We start from the raw sequence: 25,119 nt of genomic DNA on the forward strand, positions 1-25,119 counted from the left end.
TCAACATAATGTTTGCAATTCCTTTTCCTAAATGGGTATGCATATTTTGTGACAGAATTCTAATTAAAAGTCATATATTGCATTATAATTTTTATGATTGAGTATGCACGATGCCTGACAATTTGAAAAAGAAATAGCAGTGTGTTTAATATTTAATTTCCAAGGTACTGTCCAATATAACACTGACACATTTAAAAATCAAATGTAAATGCTTAAAATGACAAATCATTTCCCATGTTTGCCATTTCATTTCCTTGTTGTGACAAAAATAAAATGAATTCTCAGTTGCAATTGGCAATTCTTTTCCATACTCAGTGTGGTTTAAGACTGTCAAAATTCTAATTATCAATATAATTTGATAAATCAATCGCAGCGCTTCATTTTGCTACTTCGTTGCGCCTTTGGATTTTTATTTTGATATGTAGGTCTAACATATCGAAAATAAAAACACAAAGGTGCAACGAAATAGCAAACAGTGTTAAACACGATGGGCGGGGTATTGATAATGTGAGGTGGAAGGAAAAAAAAGTACAAAAAAGATCACACACAAAACATTAAGAACACCAGCTCATTCCATGACAGACTGACCAGGTGAAAGCTATGATGCCTTATTGATGTCACTTGTTAAATCCACTTCAAATCAGTGTAGATGAAGGGGAGGAGACAGGTTAAAGATATACATGGCCCAATCTGTTAAAATAATTGTAACAATGTGTTTTTGGGCTCATTCTGGAGGTGAAAACTATATTTGAGATGGTGTCCACAAACAGTTGAAGTCGGAAGTTTACATACACCTTAGCCAAATACATTTAAACCCAGTTTTTCACAATTCCTGACATTTAAATCCTAGTAAAAAGTACCTGTCTTAGGTCAGTTAGGATCACAAATGTATTTTAATTATGTGAAATGTCAGAATAATAGTAGAGAGAATCATTTATTTCAGCTTTTATTTCTTTCATCACATTTCCAGTGGGTCAGAAGTTTATATACACTCAATTAATATTTGGTAGCATTGCCTTTAAATTGTTTAACTTGGGTCAAACGTTTCTTCGGGTAGCCTTCCACAAGCTTCCCACAATAAATTGGGTGAATTTTGGCCCATTCCTCCTAACAGAGATGGCATAACTGAGTCAGGTTTGTAGGCCTCCTTGCTCGCACACGCTTTTTCAGTTCTGCCCACAACATGTCCTTAAGCCATTTTGCCACAACTTTGGAAGTATGCTTGGGGTCATTGTCCATTTGGAAGACCCATTTGCGACCAAGCTTTAACTTCCTGACTGATGTCTTGAGATGTTTGTTCAATATATCCACAGAGCATCATGAAGAAAGAAAATTATCTATTTTGTGAAGTGCACCAGTCCCTCCTGCAGCAAAGCGCAACATGATGCTGCCACCCCCGTGCTTCGCGGTTGGGATGGTGTTCTTTGGCTTGCAAGCCTCCCCCTTTTTCCTCCAAACATAACGATGGTCATTATGGCCAAACAGTTATTTTTTGGTTTCATCAGACCAGAGGACATTTCTTCAAAAAGTACCATCTTTGTCCCCATGTGCAGTTGTAAACTGTAGTCTGGCTTTTTTTATGGCAGTTTTGGAGCAGTGGCTTCTTCCTTGCTGAGCAGCCTTTCAGTTTATGTCGATATAGGACTCATTTTACTGAGGATATTGATACTTTTGTACCCGTTTCCTCCAGTATCTTCACAAGGTCCTGTGCTGTTGTTCTGGGATTGATTTGCACTTGTCGCACCAAAGTACGTTCATCTCTAGGAGACAGAACGCGTCTCCTTCCTGAGCGGTATGACGGCTGAGTGGTCCCATGGTGTTTATACTTGCGTACTATTGTTTGTACAGATGAACGTGGTACCTTCAGGCGTTTGGAAATTGCTCCCAAGGATGAACCAGACTTGTGGAGGCCTACAATTTGGCTGATTTCTTTTGATTTTCCCATGATGTCAAGCAAAGAGGCACTGAGTTTGAAGGTAGGCCTTGAAATACATCCACAGGTATACCTCCAATTGACTCAAATTATGTCAATTAGCCTATCAGAAGCTTCTAAAGCCATGACATTTTCTGGAATTTTCCAAGCTGTTTAAAGGCACAGTCAACTTAGTGTATGGAAATTTCAGACCCCCTGGAATTGTGATACAGTGAATTATAAGTGAAACAATCTGTCTGTAAACAATTGTTGGAAAAATTACTTGTGTCATGCACAAAGTAAATGTCCTAACAGACTTGCCAAAACTATAGTTTGTTAACAAGAAATGTGTGGAGTGGTTGAAAAACAAGTTTTAATGACTCCAGCCTAAGTGTATGTAAACTTCCGACTTCAACTGTACATACATTTATTTATTTTCATTCATTTTGGAGTAGAATGTCCTTTTAGTGATGTTTTAGTGATGATAGTGATGTTTATTTTGATGGGCAAGGGAGAAATAACTTGTAGTATTGGTCACCATCTGGATTTGGTCACCATCTCCAATTTGTTCCATCCCACTTGATTTAATTTAGAGTCGGACAGTAGCCTTCACGATAAATAACTTGTAATATTGGTAGTAACCGTCTGGATGTCACCGTGATACAGTCTACACTGCTCAATGGGGAGAATTTGCGCTGCAAGTCGGCAACAACACGGGCACAGTCCTTCGCTCCCCCTTGTCACAGTAAGGAGGGAAATAGCTAGCTTGATAGTGTAGCCAATATCAGGCCAGGGTGACAGCTAAATCACATTTATGGTAGTGATTTTCAATGAAAATGTATAACTACGACATTAACAAACATTTTTTAAATGAAAAACACTCCTAAGTCCCAACTTCGGTAGACAAGTTTCAAAAGTTTCTAGCCACAAGCATAAACTAGCTAGCTGGGAAGGGCTCATCAGAACAACTGACTGGCCTGAACCATCTTGACAGTCAACCACACAGAGTATGGAAAATCATTGTCAATTGATTTTTTTGTTGTTGCCACAATTCATACTAACACAACAAGGAAATTAAATTGCAAACATGAGAAATGATCATTTAAGCATTTACATTTGATTTTTAAATGTGATAGTGTTGTACTGGATGAAATATCAAAACACACTTTGCTATTTATTTTTCAAATTGGCAGTTATTATGCATACTCAAACATGAAAATCTTTTTTTGCACTTCAATTAATGTAAAAAAATGCACACTCATTTAGGAAGAGGAATTGCAAACATGGTACTGATTTATTATTGTTCAATTTGCATTTCCAGTTGCTTTCGGCAGCTAAATGCTTCCATAACACAGTGACCAGTCCCCACTGGCCTAAAAAAAGCAGGCAGGCCAGACCACTAACCAAAATCCAAACAGGAAATGGTGTGTGTGTGTGTAATACAGTAGAGGTCATGAGAACAGGGACCAGGCCACAACAGCCCATCCCTAAGGGTTTGTGGAGGGTTTCTAGAAGGGAGGGAGGAAAGTAAGGTCAGCTAGAGTGCTTCTCTCCCATATGGTCGCAGGAGATATCCCAAATATCTAGAGAAAGCTGATTACAGTTTACTCCCATCTCCTCTAGAGAAGAAAAAGAGTCGGGCAGGCTCATGTGTTTACTCCCAGCCTTTGACTTTCAGTGGGATAGTGCCTTCCACAGGCTGGAAGGTACCGACTATGTTAACGTTTCCTAATCCTTAATCCCCTTTCACTGCGGACTGGTACGGTCTGGATGGCTAGACCACCCTGCACTTTGTCACCTAGATGTAAACTAGGAGGGCTCATCACCATATAAAAAAGTGTCACCACATGGCTTCAGTGTGGGTTTGGGATGGAGGCGGTGGTCCATCTGAAATTAGGCGAATGTGTTGTTGTAGACATAGAATCCCTCTAATAGCCATCGATTCTGTTCCATTTTGATTTTTTAGGGCAGGGTTTTCCAAAGTCGGTCCTGGACGTTTTGGTTTTCGCCCTAACACTACACAGCTGATTCAAATAATCAAAGCTTGATGAGTTGGTTATTTGAGTGAGCTGTGAAGTGCTAAGACAAAAACCAAAACGTGCACCCAGGGGAAGTCCCAGGACAGACTTTGGGAAACCCTGCTTTAGGGTACCTGTTGAGCAAAATGTGAAGAGCTGAGCTTTCCAGCAAAACAAATGCATAGTGTGCAAAGCTTTTTTCTATTTTTCAAAAAAAGACGGGAGCGAGTTTGGTCCTGTTGGAGTGGGGCAAAGCCTATCACGTGACCTGCGTCAGCGGATTTCCTCAAGTGACAAGGACAGCAGCTGGCTTCCTTTGGATACAGCCTTGGCAGGTGACCAGAACATCACTACAGCTGAGGGGTGAGTGGGTAAGGAAATGGGGAAGCAGCGAGAAAGGGGAGAGGAAGCAGTGCAGAGAGAGGGAGGACAGAAGACCAGGAGAAACCTTACCTTTGACCGGCCCGATGTAAATTATCTCAGAGGCTGGAGTGGAAAATGAGAAAGAGGGAGGGAAGGAAAGCAGAGGAAAAAGAACAAAAACCAGAGGACAGATTAAAGAAATATTAAATGATAGATATTAATAAGACAAGGAGGAAAAGGAGGGAGTAGAGGAGTTTTTTTTAAAGAAAATGGACGAGAATGAGAACCAGGGAAGGGCTGTGCCAGTGTGCCAACCTAACCAACCCAAGATTAGATGAGTCACTTTGCCCTCTCAGAGGAGGGAAAAGGAACGTGGCATGACAAACCCTGGTCAGGTCCCATCCAGCCACCCATTCATCAGGATCCAATGTCATTTCTAATTGAAAAGCCAGGCAGGGTGATGATTGGAATGGAACAGCACTGCATAACAGTTCCGGTGAAATTAAAGTCATGGACATATCAACTTTCCACCATGAGAATTGCATAGAGACAATTATCTGAGAGGAACAGTTCAGCAGAGTAGCAGACCCAATGGCACTGAAGGAGTAGACAGGGCCATGGTCCTAGTTGTGAGTCGTAGGCTACAGTTTGTAATATGGGCTATTCCATAGTTACGACATTGCATGTTTCTCTTAATGGAATGTGGGCAGGGGGTCTGGGATTTCCCAGACATGTGGGTAGAAGTAGGTTGTGGTTTTAGACTCAGAAATGACTGATTCTAATCTAAAACACTTCTAACTGGACTTAGAGCACAGATCAACCCCCCACATCCTCTTGGTCTTGGGTGAACTTCTGAACTAAAATCTTGCCAACTCAACTTGACCTCAGTATCGACCCGTTACCCAGTTTCCCCTGTGGTCCAGTGAGTGTGTAAGGAAGGAGGTGAAGACTTATCAAGGGTTGGCTCAGAGAGGCCACAGAGGGCCCCATTCAGCAGGGTGGAATGGACTGAACTGTAGGGAGAGGCTGTGGCTGAGCTCCATACAGATTGCATCAAGTGTTAGGGAGAGGCTGTGTGTGCGCCGCATCCATGTGTGTATGCGCGTGCGTGCAGACTGCTGTGCAGATTGCAGCATATGCCCTTGTGAGTACCATCAGGTGGTGTGGTGCTGGAGAACCCAGCCTTTCCCCAGAAGGGAGGCAACACGACATCAGGAATAACTCCCACTAGCTTGGCCGTGAAACACTGCACATTAAATACTCACTCACTCCTACCATGTGAGCTGGGGGAGGTGTGTGCAACTTCTGCATTCTTTCTTTGTGCACTGTACACAAGTGTTTTCCTGCATGTCTTTTTTATCCTAAAGCGATTCTGAATATTTGTATAGAGTTATGACTTGGCCTAATTCATTTTAGAAACCCCTGGTCAACAGCTCAATAGGATAACAGTGTGTGGATGTAGTTGGAGCAATACCAGTCATACATAAGGGTGTAACTCATGGAATTAGGGAAACTCTGCCTTTGTTCTAATAATCAGAAAGAGTCCCAGGATTCCCATGGAGTCAAATGGCAATGGGAACCAACAAGCATATAATTGTCATAACATTGACGAGGGAGCCAAGAGTCAGAGTTGCTTGGCTTAATGTCCCTTCTCCCCCTTCTCACACTCTCCCCTTTTTCCCTTTCCTGCCTCTCTCCCCCTTCTGTCCCCTTCTCACACTCTCCCCTTTCCTGCCTCTCTCCCCCTTCTGTCCCCTTCTCACACTCTCCCCTTTCCTGCCTCTCTCCCCCTTCTGTCCCCTTCTCACACTCTCCCCTTTTTCCCTTTCCTGCCTCTCTCCCCCTTCTGTCCCCTTCTCACCCCCCTTGAGCCTAAAGGCTGTGTGTGTGTGTGTGTGTGTGTGTGTGTGTGTGTGTGTGTGTGTGTGTGTGTGTGTGTGTGTGTGTGTGTGTGTGTGTGTGTGAGATGCCGGGCCAAGTAGCTACAGGGTAGGGGTGGGGTTGGGCAGGGCCGGGTCTTTAGGACAATGAGGACCATTCACAACGCCTTAGCCAACATTGCTAAAGCTAACTAACGCTGCATAGATACATGGCCCCAAGTGTTCCTCCTCCTTCCTCACATCAGTGTAGCTAATTTATTCACAAGACTAGCAGGCGAGAGGGAGAGGGACTGGTGTAGCTCAAGCTCTGCAGCCTGGTTTGGATATAAAATGGCATGATGACCAACTACGCAAGGAATCCCAACCATTCCCTCTCTCCCTGCCAAGGAGTAAGGAGCCCAGAGTCCGCAAATCATATCATACCGCTGCTCCTCACTCACATTCTTATTTGGGCACATACAAAAACAATTGTGTTTTGGCACCGTCTCGACTTGTTTTTAAAACCCTATGGGTGGATATTGATAGAAGGGTAGATATATGCTCCATGGAAGCCAGAGGAACCTGCTATTCAACCTGTTATTGGACCGGGAAGAAGTTATTGCACCTTGGACATTCCAAGAGTGGAAGTGTTAACAGAATTCTCCAGAAGGCTCTTGGAAATGGGGTTCAGGGTAGGCCTGCAAGGGGTGACTGCGTTTGAGGTAAAGGAGTAGAACTTACTACCTGATCCAGGGGTGAGTAGTGGCCCTTCCAGCTCCAGAGCTTCCTCCTCAGCCTCTTCCAGCTTTTTCTTCTTCTTCTTGGGGTCGCGGGGCTTACGCAGTAGAGATGCCTCCTCTGGATGACGGATATCTGGAGAAAGAGAGAGAAAAGGGGGAGAGGGGGAAGAAAGAGAGAGAGGGAGATGAGAGGGAGGAGAGAGTCAAGGAGTTGTCACATAATCCCAACACAGTGTAGCCCAACACTAACCAAACCCAGAAACCCCATGGAGAGGAAGATTGTGAGCGAGAGAGAGAACAAAAGATGGGAGAAAGACAGAAATATAGTGAGAGAAAGAGGGGGAGAGAAACTGCGAAAGACAGCCCAAGAGTCAAGGGGGTTGTGAGAGTTCAGCTTAAAAAACACAAAAACAACAGACTAGCAACTAGGCTAACCTAACCCTGACCCCAAGAGATGTGCTATTGTCCTGGTTTGCAGTTAGGAGTCTTTCAACTACAGATCTCACATAAACCACATTCACTCACCCTAACGCACAGTTCAAAGAATTTGAATGGGGGAGAAGGCAAACCCAGTCAAAAGATGTGATGGAGAGACAGAAAGATGCAGAGAGAAAGAACAAGAGGGGAAACAATGATAAACAGCGGTGCACATGCAAGGTGGAAAAATGTATAATCCCATTTCTCAGGTCACCAACACCCCCCCCCCTAACCCTCTCCAAACGAGAGGGGTGTGTGGTCGACTTAGTACACACACTAAATATTTCTGCATAGTGAAGCTCCTCCTCTGATACCGCACAGTGTGTGTTTAGCAGCAGTCACTAAACAATGAGCTAGTGGTAATAACAAACACTGTATCTGTCATAACACCCTAGCCTCTAACCTAGTGCTTCTTCACAACACACTGGATGAGAGTCTAGCCTCTAACCTAGTGCTTCTTCACAACACACTGGATGAGAGCCTAGCCTCTAACCTAGCGCTTCCTCACAACACACTGGATGAGAGGCTAGCCTCTAACCTAGCGCTTCTTCACAACACACTGGATGAGAGCCTCTAACCTAGCACTTCTTCACAACACACTGGATGAGAGCCTCTAACCTAGCGCTTCTTCACAACACACTGGATGAGAGACTAGCGGAGTTGCAGCAGATGGCATAAACAACTACACATCAGCACAGAGCTTGTGTGTCTATATCTATATCAAAGGCTGGCTGGCATGCAAAGGATGAAGTAAACAGTCACATTGCAGTTCAGTTTGAGCGTGTGTGTGTCTTCAGAAAGTATTCATGCCCCTGGACTTATTCCACATTTTGATGTGGTACAGTCAATTCAAAATGTATTTTAATGATTATTTTCTCACCAATCTACACATAATACCCCATAATGACAACAAAATGTAGATTTTACAAATTTTTTCGAAAATGAAATACAGAAATCTAATTTACAGAAGTATTCACACCCGAGTCAATACTTTGTAGAAGCACCTGTGTCAGCAATTACAGCTGTGAGTCTTTCTGGGTAAGTCTAAGAGCTTTCCACACCTGGAATGTGTCCAACATTTGCCCATTATTCTTTTCAAAATTCTTCAAGCTCTGTCAAATTGGTTGTTGATCATTGCTAGACAATAGAGGTCGACCGATTATGATTTTTCAACGCCGATACCGATAACAATTATTGAAGGGCCAAAAAAAAGCAGATACCGATTAAATCGGCCGAATTTGAAAATTACAACAATACTGAATGAACACTTATTTTAACTTAATATAATACATCAATAAAATCTATTTAGCCTCAAATAAATAATGAAACATGTTCAATTTGGTTTAAATAATGCAAAAACAAAGTGTTGGAGAAGAAAGTAAAAGTGCATTACGTGCCAGGTAAGAAAGCTAGCGTTTAAGTTCCTTGCTCAGAACATGAGAACATATGAAAGTTGGTGGTTCCTTTTAACATGTGTCTTCAATATTCCCAGGTAAGAAGGTTTAGGTTGTAGTTATTATAGGAATTATAGGACTCTCTCTCTATACGATTTGTATTTCATATACCTTTGACTATTGGATGTTCTTATAGGCACTTCAGTATTGCCAGTGTAACAGTATAGCTTCCGTCCCTCTCCTCGCTCCTACCTGGGCTCGAACCAGGAACACATCGATAAAAGCCACCCTCGAAGCAGCGTTACCCATGTAGAGCAAGGGGAAACAACTACTCCAAGTCTCAGAGCGAGTGATGTTTGAAACGCTATTAGCGCACACCCGGCTAACTAGCTAGCCATTTCACATCGGTTACACCAGCCTCATCTTGGGAGTTGACAGGCGTGAAGTCATAAACAGCGCAATGCATTGCGAAGAGCTGCTGGCAAAACGCAGTAAAGTGCTGTTTGAATGAATGCTTACGAGCCTGCTGCTGCCTACCATCGCTCAGTCAGACTGCTCTATCAAATCATAGACTTAATTATAACATAATAACACACAGAAATACGAGCCTTAGGTCATTAATATGGTCGAATCCGGAAACTATCACGTTTATTCTTTCAGTGAAATACGGAACCATTCCGTATTTTATCTAAACAGGTGGCATCCATAAGTGTAAATATTCCTGTTACATTGCACAACCTACAATGTTATTTCATAGTTACGTAAAATTCTGGCAAATTAGTTCGCAACGAGCCAGGCAGCCCAAACTGTTGCATATACCCTGATTCTGCGTGCAATGAACGCAAGAGAACTGACACAATTTCACCTGGTTAATATTGCCTGCTAAGCTGGATTTCTTTTAGCTAAATATGCAGGTTTAAAAATATATACTTCTGTGTATTGATTTTAAGAAAGGCATTGATGTTTATGGTTAGGTACAGTCGTGCAATGATTGTGCTTTTTTCCACAAATGCGCTTTGTTAAATCATCCTCTGTTTGGCGAAGTTGGCTGTCTTTGTTAGAAAGAAAGTCTTCACAGTTCGCAACGAGCCAGGTGGCCCAAACTGCTGCATATACCCTGACTCTGTTTGCAAGAGAAGTGACACATTTTCCCTAGTTAAAATAAATTAATGTTAGCAGGCAATATTAACTAAATATGCAGGTTTAAAAATATATACTTGTGTATTGATTTTAAGAAAGACATTGATGTTTATGGTTAGGTACACGTCGGAGCAAAGACAGTCCTTTTTCGCGAATGCGCACCACATCGATTATATGCAACGCAGGACAGGCTAGATAAACTAGTAATATCATCAACCATGTGTAGTTAATTAGTGATTATGATTGATTGATTGTTTTTTATAAGATAAGTTTAATGCTAGCTAGCAACTTACCTTGGCTTCTTACTGCATTCGCGTAACAGGCAGGCTCCTCGTGGAGTGCAACGTAAAGCAGGTGGTTAGAGCGTTGGACTAGTTAACGTAAGGTTCCATCCCCAAGCTGACAAGGTAAAAATCTGTCGTTCTGCCCCTGAACAAGGCAGTTATCCCACCGTTCCTAGGCCGTCATTGAAAATAAGAATGTGTTCTTAACTGACTTGCCTAGTTAAATGAAGGTCTAAAAAAAAAAAAAAAAAAAAAAAAAAATAGGCAAATCTGTGGCCAAAAATACCGATTACCGATTGTTATGAAAACTTGAAATCGGCCTTAATTAATCGGCCATTCTGATTAATCGTTCGACCTCTACTAAACAACCATTTTCAGGTCTTGCCATAGATTTTCAAGTAGATTAACATCAAAACTATAACTCAGCCCCTCAGGAACATTCACTGTCTTCTTGGTAAACAACTCCAGTGTAGATCTGGCCTTGTGTTTTAGGTTGTTGTCCTGCTGAAAGGCGAATTCATCTCCCAGTGTCTGTTGGAAAGCAGACTGAACCAGGTTTTCCTCTAGGATTTTGCCTGTGCTTAGCTCCATTGTTTTTTTTTTTCCTGAAAAAACTCCCCAGTCTTTAACAATTACAAGCATTCCCATAACATGATGCAGCCACCACTGTGCTTGAGAATATGGAGAGTGGTACTCAGTAATGTGTTGTATTGGATTTGCCCCAAATATAGCATGTTGTATTATGGACAAAAAGTGAATTGCTTTCACATTTTTTTTGCAGTATTACTTTAGTGCCTTGTTGCAAACAGGATGCATGTTTTGGAATATTTGTATTATATACAGGCTTCCTTCTTTTCCATTTGTCAATTAGGTTGGTATTGTGGAGTAACTACAATGTTGTTGATCTATCCTTAGGAGAAAGGAGTGATAGGAGATAACTATCACAAACTCTGTAACTGTTTTAAAGTCACCATTGGCCTCATCGTGAAATTCCAGAGCGGTTTCCTTCCTCTCCGGCAACTGAGTTAGGAAGGACACCTGTAGCTTTGTAGTGACTGGGTGTATTGATACAACATTCAAAGTGTAGTTAATAACTTCACCATGCTCAAAAAGGGATATTCAATGTCAGCTTTTTTTTTTTACCCATCTACAAATAAGTGCCCTTCTTTGTGAGGCATTGGAAAACCCCTCTGGTCTTTGTGGTTGAATCTGTGCTTGAAATTCACTGCCCGACTGAGGGATTTTACAGATAATTGTATTTATGAGTCCATGCAACTTATTATGCAACTAATTAAGCACATTTTTACTCCTGACCTTTTGGTTTGCCATAACAAAAGGGTTTGAACACTTACTTATATTTCAGTTCATTTAAAAAAAATAATAACAATAATAATTTCGAAAAACAATCCCACTAACATTATGCACTATTGTCTGTAGGCCAGTGACAAAAAAAATCTCTCAATTTAATCCATTTTAAAATTCAGGTTCTGTGCGTGTGTAGATGGAATGAAACTATGCTTGGGCGTTTGTTTAATGTCTCCTCTGACAGACATACTGCAGACCTGATTTAATGACTCAAACAGAGCTGCACCAACCCCCTCAACATCCCTCTTTCCTCCTCTTCTCTCCCGCTCTCCACGCCTCTGCTCTACTCCTCTCTCGACACTCCCCTCTGTGTTAGCTGGAGAGGCCAGGGAACCATCACTCAACATTAATCTCCAGTGTTCAGGACGTTTTTGGAACGGTTCGGAGGAGCTGGCTGAATCTGCCAGAATGTGTCTGGAAAAGATAGATGTGCACCATCTAGATTTTAAAAGCACAGCTGGGGTAAATGTCTGTGCTGTCTTTTATCTATGCTTCTACACTCATTTAAGAGATGTGTGGTTGACTGGAATTTCAATTTCATAATATTCATTTGGCTATTGTTGTCATATTTTTGCCTTTTAAGATCTATTTAAATCCCTCATGCCTTACAACTTTCACTCCCTCCCTTTTCCATAGCTAGGGAGGACAACGTGTGAGAGACAGACAGAAGAGAAAGAAAAAGAACGGCAGGAGAGAGGGAGAGAGAGAAAGCGAAAGAGAAAAAGAGAGAAAAAGAGAGCGAGAGAGCAAACGAGAGCGACAGAGGAATAGCGAGAGTGAACTTCTTGGCTTGGTGAGAATTTCTTGTTTAGTTTGTTACTAAAGCAAAAAGCATTCCAGGGTTTAAGAACTACCAGATGGTAGCTCGCTCTCCCTCACTCCCTCCATCGCTCTTGCACAGCACAAGCCCTGTGCCCTTATACAGCCATGTAAGTGCAGGCATGCTGCCTGGCCTGAGCACAGGGGTGGAGTGAGTGTCTACGGTAGATGCACCAAGTGTCAAGCGCTGTTGTTCTCTACAGACTAAAATCTGTGAGCAAAATATAACATTTTACATGGCCATTTCAAATATCAAACTGTTAAGATTGCTACCTCTTCAACCCCAGCAACTGCAAGAGATGGGCTGAAGAAAGAATGGACAGAGCCCTTCTTTTCATCAGTCACATGAAAGTAGGAGAGGAGCAGAGAGTGGGGTATTAACATCAGGAATGCAGGCCCCTGATGTAGCCTTCCAATAATTAGAAGGAGTAGAGAGAGATAGAGGACAGGGTGTAGGGTGAAGTAATACTGTCATACCATCCAGAAACAGCAGGTGTTGTTGACGGAATACGATTCGACCTAACGGTTAGGATTTGGGGCGCGTGAGCTGATCCTAGATCTGTGGGTAAGTGCAACGCTTCTACCCAATCAGATTCAGGCAGAATCAAAGCGAAGGTCTACAAGTGGTTGATGTTCATTACAGAACATGACGCCCACAAAATAAGAAACAGCTTCATTCAAATCCTTTTGACATGATCCAGGCTCATAGCCAGATGGACAGACAGACTGACTGCCAGCCCCGCAGTACAATTGTACATTTACATTTTACATTTTAGTCATTTAGCTGACACTCTTATCCAGAGCGACTTACAGTAATGAATGCATACATTTCATTTCATGCATTTTTTTGTACTGCCCCCCCGTGGGAATCGAACCCAAAACCCTGGTGTTGCACACACCATGCTCTACCAACTGAGCCACAAGGCTGTATTCTGTAAGAATAAGACATGCGTCATTGCCATGGGAGTGAGACCCACCACACAGAACCATTTACATTTTAGCAGACATACTTTTCCAGAGCAACATAGGCCTTTTCTGCATTATGACTAGGGGCAGGAGTTTTTGTGTATGGGAAAACTAGCAATACAATGTTAAAATATTTATCTTCTGGCTATCATGTTAATTGTGAAGTAGAAAATGAAACTGTGGTCAAACCGCATTGATAAATTATCAAAAACCAAGCCTCGCCACTCTGGAACCAGGTCAGTGTTATAGTCCACAAATAAATAAATAAATAAATAAATAAATAAATAAATAAATAAATAAATATATATATATATATACACGGCGTCAACACCATAACACCACAGCTAGCTAGCCAACTTTACCAATTAGCAGTACTGTAGAAACTATATACACATTACAACGGAACGATTTGACTAGTGTAATGTTAGCTAGCTACATAGTTGTCTTTGTATCAAGATAAAGGCGTAGTACAGAGTAACTATCGAGGTTAGCTAGCCAGCTACATTTTCTAACATGGTCTACAACGCGCCCACTGCTAGCTAGCTAACCCTACCAGCTAGCTGTATCATTTTTAGTCAATAAGATTTTTGCAACGTAAGCTTAACTTTCTGAACATTCGAGATGTGTAGTCCACTTGTGTAGCTAGCAGGACTGACTTTGTGTTAGCTAGCCAACGTTTAATTACTTCTGCGTTATGAACTAGACACGGACACTTGTTGTTACCAAGTATTGGTGCTAACCTTGTGTTATAGGATGCTAGCATGCTAGTTAGCTACGGCGTCATAGGACACGGTGCACTAGGTGGGTTTTCACGGAAGAATACTGTACCAAGTTATCTAGCGGAATAAACTAAGTTTGAGCCTATTCCTGGAAACATTGAACCACTGTAGTTTACATCAATTTTAATTTCTAGTGGTAGCTAGAAAAGTTAGATTTTAGCGTTTTAGTGTTTCAGTGAATTGTTAGTGAGGGAGGCCCTGCTCTCTCGCTTCCCCAGTTTAGTTAACTTTTCATGCCAATCTCCTTTGCATTAGCGTAGCCTCTCCTGTAGCCTATCAACTATGTGTAGGTCTATCCCTGTTCTCTCCTCTCTGCACAGGCCATACAAACGCTTCACATCGCGTGGCCGCTGCCACTCTAACCTGGTGGTCCCAGCGCGCACGACCCACGTGGAGTTCCAGGTCTCCTGCAGCCTCTGGAACTGCCGGTCTGCGGCCAACAAGGCAGAGTTCATCTCAGCCTATGCTACCCTCCAGTCCCTCGACTTCTTGGCGCTGACGGAAACATGGATTACCACAGAAAACACTGCTACTCCTACTGCTCTCTCCTCGTCTGACCACGTGTTCTCGCACACCCCGAGAGCATCTGGTCAGCGGGGTGGTGGCACTGGAATCCTCATCTCTCCCAAGTGGACATTCTCTCTTTCTCCCCTGACCCATCTGTCTATCTCCTCCTTTGAATTCCATGCTGTCACAATCACTAGCCCATTCAAGCTTAACATCCTTACCATTTATCGCCCTCCAGGTTCCCTTGGAGAGTTTATAAATGAGCTTGACGCCTTGATAAGTTCCTTTCCCGAGGATGGCTCACCCCTCACAGTTCTGGGTGACTTTAACCTGTTAGGGCTAGGGGGCAGTATTTACACGGCCGGATAAAAAACGTACCCGATTTAATCTGGTTATTACTACTGCCCAGAAACTAGAATATGCATATAATTATTGGCTTTGGATAGAAAACACCCTAAAGTTTCTAAAACTGTTTGAATGGTGTCTGTGAGTATAACATAACTCATTTGGCAGGCAAAAACCTGAGAAGATTCTGTACAGGAAGTGCCCTCTCTGACCATTCCTTGGGCTTCTTGACTCTTTTTTATTGAAAACTTAGGATCTTTGCTGTAACGTGACACTTCCTACGGCTCCCATAGGCTCTCAGAACCCGGGAGAAGCTGAATGATGTAATTCCAGCCCCTGGCTGAAAAACATTAGCGCCTTTGGTAAGTGGTCTATCAGAGGACAATCAGACTGAGGCGTGTGCACGAGGCGACCCCATGTTTTTATTTTCTCTCTTTGTACTAAAACACAGATTCCCGGTCGGAATATTATCGCTTTTTTACGAGAAAAATTGCATAAAAATAGATTTTAAACAGCGGTTGACATGCTTCGAAGTACGGTAATGGAATATTTAGAATTTTTTTGTCACGAAACGCGTCGGGCGCGTCACCCTTCTTTACACTTCGGATAGTGTCTTGAACGCACGAACAAAACAGAGGATATTTGAAATTAACTATGGATTATTTTGAACCAAACCAACATTTGTTATTGAAGTAGAAGTCCTGGGAGTGCATTCTGACGAAGAACAGCAAAGGTAATACAATTTTTCTTATAGTAAATCTGACTTTGGTGAGGGCTAAACTTGGTGGGTGTCTAAATAGCTAGCCCTGTGATGCCGGGCTATCTACTTAGAATATTGCAAAATGTGCTTTCACCGAAAAGCTATTTTAAAATCGGACATAGCGAGTGCATAGAGGAGTTCTGTATCTATAATTCTTAAAATAATTATGTTTTTTGTGAACGTTTATCGTGAGTAATTTAGTAAATTCACCGGAAGTTTGCGGGGGGTATGCTAGTTCTGAACGTCCCATGCTAATGTAAAAAGCTGGGTTTTGATATAAATATGAACTTGATTGAACAAAACATGCATGTATTGTATAACATAATGTCCTAGGCGTGTCATCTGATGAAGATCAAAAGGTTAGTGCTGCATTTAGCTGTGGTTTGGGTTTATGTGACATTATATGCTAGCTTGAAAAATGGGTGTCTGATTATTTCTGGCTGGGTACTCTGCTGACATAATCTAATGTTTTGCTTTCGTTGTAAAGCCTTTTTGAAATTGGACAGTGTGGTTAGAGAGTCTTGTCTTTAAAATGGTGTAAAATAGTAATATGTTTGAGAAATTGAAGTAATAGCATTTCTAAGGTATTTGAATAACGATTTCCTGTAACACAAATATAATATGCTGTCTAGGCATTGCATAGATTTGGGCTTATTTACCTGACGATAACATTTTGTAGCGCATTTATTAATAGATTGTGTATATAAACACCCTGTCTGAGATGCATTTAATAAATAAAGATCTTTAGGGTTACGGTATATTTTGGAGTGTTATACATTTTCATAAACAATGTGGGATGGCAGTATAAAATATATGTGAACCGTCCCACCTACCCTAGAGAGGTTAACCTCCCTACGTCTACCTTTGACTCATTTCTCTCTGCCTCCTTTCCACTCCTCTCCTCTTTTGACCTCACCCTCTCACCGTCCCCCCCTACTCACAAGGCAGGCAATACGCTTGACCTCATCTTCACTAGATGCTGTTCTTCTACTAATCTCACTGCAACTCCCCTCCAAGTCTCCGATCACTACCTTGTATCCTTTTCCCTCTCCTCCAACACTACTCACTCTGCCCCTACTCAGATGGTATTGCGCCGTCGCAACCTTTGCTCTCTCTCTCCTGCTACTCTCTCCTCTTCCATCCTATCATCTCTTCCCTCTGCTCAATCCTTCTCCAACCAATCTGCTGATTCTGCCTCCTCAAACCTCTCCTCCCTTTCTGCATCCTTTGACTCTCTATGTCCCCTATCCTCCCGACCGGCTCGGTCCTCCCCTCCTGCTCCGTGGCTTGACGACTCATTGCGAGCTCACAGAACAGGGCTCCGGGCAGCCGAGCGGAAATGGAGGAAAACTAGCCTCCCTGCGGACCTGGCATCTTTTCACTCCCTCCTATCTACATTTTCTTCCTCCGTTTCTGCTGCAAAAGCTACTTTCTACCACTAACTTCCAAGCATCTGCCTCTAACCCTAGGAAGCTCTTTGCCACCTTCTCCTCCCTCTCTGCGGATGACTTCGTCAACCATTTTGAAAAGAAGGTCGACGACATCCGATCCTCGTTTGTTAAGTCAAACGACACCGCTGGTCCTGCTCACATTGCCCAACCCTATGCTTTGACCTCTTTCTCCCCTCTCTCTCCAGATGAAATCTTGCGTCTTGTGACGGCCGGCCGCCCAACAACCTGCCCGCTTGACCCTATCCCCTCCTCTCTTCTCCAAACCATTTCCGGAGACCTTCTCCCTTACCTCACCTCGCTCATCAACTCATCCTTGACCGCTGGCTACGTCCCTTCCGTCTTCAAGAGAGCGAGAGTTGCACCCCTTCTCAAAAAACCTACACTCGATCCCTCCGATGTCAACAACTACAGACCAGTATCCCTTCTTTCTTTTCTCTCCAAAACTCTTGAACGTGCCGTCCTTGGCCAGCTCTCCTGCTCTCTCTCTCAGAATGACCTTCTCGATCCAAATCAGTCAGGTTTCAAGGCTGGTCATTCAACTAAGACTGCTCTTCTGTGTCACAGAGGCTCTCCACACTGCTAAAGCTAACTCCCTCTCCTCTGCTCTCATCCTTCTGGACCTATCTGCTGCCTTTGATACTGTGAACCATCAGATCCTCCTCTCCACCCTCTCCGAGTTGGGCATCTCCGGCGCGGCTCACTCATGGATTGCGTCCTACCTGACAGGTCGCTCCTACCTGGTGGCGTGGCGAGAATACGTCTGCGCACCACGTGCTCTCACCACTGGTGTCCCCCAGGGCTCAGTTCTAGGCCCTCTCCTATTCTCGCTATACACCAAGTTACTTGGCTCTGTCATATCCTCACATGGTCTCTCCTATCATTGCTACGCAGACGGCACACAATTAATCTTCTCCTTTCCCCCTTCTGATAACCAGGTGGCGAATCGCATCTCTGCATGTCTGGCAGACATATCAGCGTGGATGACGGATCACCACCTCAAGCTGAACCTCGGCAAGACGGAGCTGCTCTTCCTCCCGGGGAAGGACTGCCCGTTCCATGATCTCACCATCACGGTGGACAACTCCATTGTGTCCTCCTCCCAGAGTGCTAAGAGCCTCGGCGTGACCCTGGACAACACCCTGTCGTTCTCCGCTAACATCAAGGCGGTGACCCGATCCTGTAGGTTCATGTTCTACAACATTCGCAGAGTACGACCCTACCTTACACAGGAAGCGGCGCAGGTCCTAATCCAAGCACTTGTCATCTCCCGTCTGGAATACTGCAACTCGCTGTTGGCGGGGCTCCCTGCCTGTGCCATTAAACCCCTACAACTCATCCAGAACGCCGCAGCCCGTCTGGTGTTCAACCTTCCCAAGTTCTAACACGTCACCCCGCTCCTCCGCACACTCCACTGGCTTCCAGTTGAAGCTCGCATCTGCTACAAGACCATGGTGCTTGCCTACGGAGCTGTGAGGGGAACGGCACCTCCGTACCTTCAGGCTTTGATCAGGCCCTACACCCAAACAAGGGCACTGCGTTCATCCACCTCTGGCCTGCTGGCCCCCCTACCTCTGCAGAAGCACAGTTCCCGCTCAGCCCAGTCAAAACTGTTCGCTGCTCTGGCACCCCAATGGTGGAACAAGCTCCCTCACAACGCCAGGACAGCGGAGTCCATCACCACCGTAGACACCTGAAACCCCACCTCTTTAAGGAATACCTGGGATAGGATTTAGTAATCCTTCTAACCCCCCCCGCCCCAAAATAAAAGATAGACGTACTATTGTAAAGTGGTTGTTCCACTGGATATCATAAGGTGAATGCACCAATTTGTAAGTCGCTCTGGATAAGAGCGTCTGCTAAATGACGTAAATGTAAAATGTAAATATACTAGACCGCAGTAAAAAACTGTTGATACGTAGAACACTAACTACACTGACCATGGAGAACAGAACAAAGCCTGGGAACTGACCACACATCTCCCAATCTCTATCCATCCATTTCCCCCTGTCCCCCCTATCTATCCATCCATCTGTCAGTCCCTTCATCCATCTCCTGCACCCCCAAACCATCTCTCCCGCATCTATCCATCGCTCTCCCCTTCTAGCATACTGTTGCTCCTTCTATTCATCTCTGTCTCTCTCTCTCGCCACATCTCCCCATCTTCCTTATAGGCTAACTTCAGGGCAGGGCTGACCAACAACACAGTAACAGGACAGTGTCACTCTCAGCAGCAGTCTCTATAAAACCTGGCCAGCCAGTGAAGCAGCAAGACTGACATTAGCACTAACTGGTCCTCTGGATCGCCTGATTGGCCAGAACAGACTGATTCTCTAGACCTTCTCATTGATCACACCTGGTAGAGGCTAGAGGCCTGTCTTCCTCTGAAGACCTCAGGCTGCCAGGTCAGGTCCCACACAAGTCATACGCGACGGCCAACATTTCCTGGCTGTCTCCCTTGGTGGAATGGAAGAGACTTTATAGGTCCCTATAAGCAGCACTATGTCTGTGTGCAACACCACAGCTGTAAATTAAACATCAAGAGGGAAACAAAGATCTTATTGAAGACAAAACCTAGACTCCAGAAGACGAAAGCAGTCCACTTTCCCCACCCTAGTGTAGCACCCATATTGGTTTTCCTTCTGCAGACAGACAGGGTGGCAGGGCCGCGCCCCAACGTTTTCTTGGCGCGCTCTGGGATCACGCCCTTTCTCATGTGAGGAGACAGACGAGACGCAAGCTGCCAGCTGGTCGGAGTCGAGGCTTTGTGGGCCGGAGAAGGAAAAAGAACGTGGTGGTGAGGGTGTTCCGGATCGCTGCACAACAGTGTCATGGTTGACACCTAGTCAGTCGCCCACTACAGATCAGTTTCACACATCTGGCCCAGGCCTGCCCTCTTGGGCTGTATGGGTTAGTACTACTGCTGTAACACAATACCAGCTTTAAAGAATTAAGAAAAAACATTTACTAGATTGGCTCCGAGTACGAAGGATAAACATGGCATTTCATTATCAAAGCAATCAAAACCAAGGAAATGCCTCCCCCTCACTGACAGACAAGCCAAACACACATCATTGTCCAGGAACACAGAGCTGCCAGAAACTCTATGATAGTAGGACAGTTCAACGCTGGAGTGGAGTGAAGGGGAATTCAGACATTTTAGTATTGTGTTCTGAGTCCCACTGCACTGCCCCATCCAGCCCCAGATGGAGTGTGTGTGTGTGTGTGTGTGTCTGTGTGTAGGGCTGACTGGGCTCTAGCCAGCTGCTGTGGACATGGGAGAACAGCAGCACTGCAGTAATAATTAGATTGATCGCCCACACTAAATGTATGTGTGATTCACATGGCTAGAGAGACCCCAGCTCTGTTACACATCTGGTTAACGGTAGGTAGGGAGGGAGGGGAGAGAGAGTGTAGAGGAAAGTCAAATAGAAAGCAAGAGAGAGAATGTGGATGATGTGTGCTTGGATGTTAGTCTATTTTGTTTGTGAAGAGAAAGAGAGAGGGGGACAGAGACAGAAATCCCTGTAGTGGAGGAGTGAACTTGGTCTGCACCAAGAAACAGCTACTGCGTGACCCCCCCAAAAAAACTCTCCAAATCAATCATTATGAGGAAAGCGAGAGAAAGGGGAAGACGGAATGAAATGAGCGTGGGAGTCAATCTGAATGGTCACTGTCTCGCACAGCTTCAGAGAATCCATCTCTCCCCCCTCTTTCTGTCTGCAGTATGAGCCAGTTGGACAGGCCTGCAGTCTTCTCCTCATGGCCCTGCTTATTCCCCATCTCCTTCCCTATGCTGTGCAGCTCTATGTCAGTCACACAAACTGAAAGTCACCCAGATAATTAAAAACAAAAAACAGTACATATAGAAAGTCCACACCACCTTGAACGTTTTTCTCATTTAGTTGTGTTAGAAAGTGGGATTGAAATTGATTTAATTGTACTTTGATCTACACAAATACTCCATCATGTCAAAGATAAGTTCTACAAACTTTTATAAATGAATACAAATGAAATAACTAAAATAGTAATTGTATAAGTATTCATCACCATTGTTTAGGCAAGTCTAAATTAGTTCAGATGTGACTTAGATGAAGATCAGATCAAATTTTATGACCAATTTATGCATTAACCCAGGTATTTCCTAAGGGTTCACATACTTTTTCTTGCCACTGTACATCTTTAAGGTCCCCAAAGCAAGTATTGAATTTCAAGCACAGATTCAACTACAAAGACCAGTGAGCTTTTTTTTTTTTTAAATGCCTCAAAGAATTGCAGTGATTGGTATATTTGTTATTGCTACCAGACATTTAATATATCTTTAAGCATGATTAAATTAACATGTGGCTGTGCATTATCATGCTAAACATGAGGTGATGGCGGCGGATGAATGGCACGACAATGGGCCTCAGGATCTCGTTCACGGTATCTCTGTGCATTCAAATTGCCATTGATAAAAAGTAATTGTGCTCGTTGTCCGTAGCTTATGCCTGCCCATACCATAACCCCACCATGGGGCACTCTGTTCACAACGTTGACATCAGCAAAACGGTCGCCCACAGAACGCCGTGGTCTGCGGTTGTGAGGCCGGTTGGAGGTACTGCCAAATTCTCTAAAACGATGTTCGAGGCGGCTCAAAAATGAACAGCTCTGGTGGACATTCCTGCAGTCAGCATGCCAATTGCACACTCCATCAAAACTTCAGACATCTGTGGCATTGTCTTGTGTGACAAAACCGCATATTTCAGAGTGGCCTTTTATTGTCCCCAGCACAAGGTGCACCTGTTTGTAATGATCATGCTGTTTAATCAGCTTCTTGATATGCCACACCTGTCAGATGGATGGATTATCTTGGTAAAGGAGAAATGCTCACTAACAGGGATGTAAATGAATTTGTGCACAAAATGGAGAAAAATAAGCTTTTTGTGTGTTTGGAACATTTCTGGGATCTTTTATTTCAGCTCATGAAACATAGGACCAACACTTTACATGTTGGGTTTATATTTTTGTTCAGTGTATATTCCAATCAATCAAGACATCGGATGCAATCGTCTTTCTGAACTGACAGGAAGGAAACTGAGGAATGTCACTTTGAGGCCATTGATGATTTTAGAACGGCTACAGAGTTCAATGGCTGTGAAGGGAGAAAACTGAGGATGGATCAACAACATTGTAGTGACCACTATATTGAGAGTGAAAAGTAGAACAAAAATATTCCAAAACATGCAACAAGGCACTAAAGTAATACTGCAAAAAAAAACATGGCAAAGGAACACTTTTTGACCTAAATGCAAATGTTTGGGGCAAATCCAACACGTCACTGAGTAACTGTATCCTTATTTTCAAGCATGGTGGTGGCTGCATCATGGCATGGGCACAGATAGAACAATGAGATATTTCACCTGATGTATAAATGTGAAGCATCTGCTTGGCGTTTCCACTCACTACCAAATATGGTAGTGAGAGGAAGCCCAGTGGCCGGTAGCGGGAGAAGTGGGAGAAGATGGAACGAGATGGATTTTGGCCAACATTCTGGAAATGTTCTCATCGATGAAATCACAATAGTTTTCTGTTCCCAAAACTAGAATCTGTTACGAACAGAGTGGACTAAGTTTGGTAGACTTACACTTTGCCAAAGTTGTAAAAAAATGCTTTGTTTAGGAGTGCAAAGGCTTATTGAGTTATTGCACATGCGCACTTCAGAGTAGGTGTTCCCTAATGGAAATATGCAAATGCATGCTAGAACATGCCAATAAGCTCTCGCTAGCTTGTGCTCGGCTCTGCCCACCTCCTTGCTTGTTCTGCCCACTATGACTCATTTGTTCCCATGTGAAACAGCAAAGACTAGGACGTTTTTCAGGATGAAAATAAATGGGATGGACCTAAACACAGGCAAAATCCTAAAGGAAAAATGTATTCAGTCTCCTTTACACCAGAGACTGGGTGAGGAATTCACCTTTCAGCAGGACAATAACCGAAAACACAAATCTACACTGGAGTTGCTTACCAGAAGACGGTACATTTTCCTGAGTGGCCAAGTTAGTTTTTACATTTTAGTCATTTAGCAGAGGCTCTTATCCAGAGCAACTTACAGTAGTGAGTGCATACATTTCATACTTTTTTTCCTCCGTACTAGTCCCCCGTGGGAATGGAACCCACAATCCTGGTGTTGCAAACACCATGCTCTACCAACTGAGCCACACAGGACCATAAATCTGACATAAATCTGCTTGAAAATCTATGGCAAGACCTGAAAATGGTTGTCTAGCAATGATCAATAACCAATTTTACAGACCTTGAAGAATTCTGAAAATAATAAAATGGGCAAATGTGGCACAATCCAGGTGTGGAAGGCTCAGAGACTTACCCAAGAAGACTCACAGCTGTAATGGCTGCCAAAGGTATTGATCAAGGGGGTGAATACTTATTTAATCAAGGTATACTAGTGTTTTTTTTATTTTTATTTTTTAAATCTTTTTAAAATCTTAAAAATAAATCAAATAAAATGTGAAGAAGTCCAAGGGGAGTGTAGACTTTCTATAGGCACGGTAGTTCCAGAAGAGAGTAGGTCACTGTCAACATGATTGAAAACTTCATGTTCTACAATTTCCCTACAAATTCTTCTTCTAAAAGGCAACAAGGAAAGGGTGAGGTAACTATGAGAGAGGCAGAGAGAGATGCACTGAGAGTCCCTTCCCAGCCACCGTAAGTCATTGTATGACACTTCGGCACGCGCCAAGTCAGCCAAGAGCAATTTGTCCTGAATTTCTCCGAAACTAAAATAGATTTATTACTGCAGAGGTAGACACATTCCTAACAAGGACTGAGCAGCATAGAGGAGAGGAGCCTGCTACTTGCCTGTTGATTTAGTTAGTCACCCATCTCTGAATAACAACAGTCATCCAGCACATCCAGTTTATTTAATACTCCATCAAAAATGTTATTTTTTTCCTCTCATTTCAAAGAAAATAAATTCATACTAGTTCATAGTGGGCCTCTTTTCGCCTTTCTAAATAAAAGTTCCCGTTTAGCAAAATAAGAAACAAAGTTCCAGAGTTACCTTGTAGAGCCAACCATAAGAGTAGAGCAGCCATAACTCCTGAGACATGACATGGGCCAGGGGAAAAAAAAAAGACCAACAGATGTCCTTGAAAGTGCCTGATGAATGTTTCATATAAAAAGCGTTTCCCTTCCTGCAGCTGCAGTCTCCAGTGGCGACAGAGGGCTCTGGTTGGAGCCGACATGGAGGGGTGACAGAGATCCATGTTACAGGGTCAGGAGGGCATTGGCACACAGTTCAGACACTCATCGGTACCACACAAGACATGCAATCAGAGGTCTCTTCACAGTCTCCAGGTCCAGAACAGAGGCTGGGGAAACTACATGGAACTCTGACACTCAACTCAAGCTAGTAATAAAACCAGATTTAAAAAAAATAGATAAAAGAACACCTTACCGCACAACAGGGACTGTGAAGAGACTGCTATTTTTAGTTATGTTGTATTGTAATTTGCACTGTATTATGTAGGTAAGTGGCATTGCACAAGCCTTGGCCATCTCCTGTTTCTGAAGCATGAGGCAAAAACAGGAGATTATGTAGTGTTATGTATATTACATACAGCGCCTTGAGAAAATATTCATACCCCTTGACTTATTCCACAATTGTGTTACAGCCTGAATTCCAAACTGATTAAATCAATTTTTTTCTAAACACAATACCCCATAATGACAAAGTGAAAACTTGTTTTTAGACATTTGTGCAAATTTATTGAAAATGAAATATGTAAATTATATTTTATGTAAAAAAAAATATTTCTAAGTTCACACCCCTGAGTCAAAACTTCGTAGAATCACCTTTGGCAGCAATTACAGCTGTGAGTCTTTCTGGGTGAGTCTAAGAGCTTTCCACACCTGGATTGTGCAACATTTGCCCATTATTCTTT

The 25,119-nt window shown here is 43.3% G+C and overlaps 1 protein-coding gene across 6 annotated transcripts in view; it reads right to left on the minus strand.

Moving 5' to 3' along the window:
• Positions 1 to 25,119, minus strand: part of fermt2 (FERM domain containing kindlin 2) — a 112,410-nt gene that overhangs the window by 36,860 nt on the left and 50,431 nt on the right. For 2 of the 6 annotated variants that reach the window (XM_029729885.1, XM_029729887.1), the window contains exons 4-5: positions 6,894 to 7,025; positions 4,384 to 4,416 (exon numbers count right to left, since the gene is read on the minus strand). In XM_029729885.1, the coding sequence (XP_029585745.1) occupies positions 4,384 to 4,416; positions 6,894 to 7,025 (165 nt within the window). The remainder of the gene's footprint in view (positions 1 to 4,383; positions 4,417 to 6,893; positions 7,026 to 25,119) is intronic. The other 4 variants (XM_029729889.1, XM_029729890.1, XM_029729886.1 and 1 more) reach the window with 3 other exon arrangements.

The sequence above is a fragment of the Salmo trutta genome, chromosome 33, assembly GCF_901001165.1.
Source record: "Salmo trutta chromosome 33, fSalTru1.1, whole genome shotgun sequence".
Classification (NCBI taxonomy): domain Eukaryota; kingdom Metazoa; phylum Chordata; class Actinopteri; order Salmoniformes; family Salmonidae; genus Salmo; species Salmo trutta.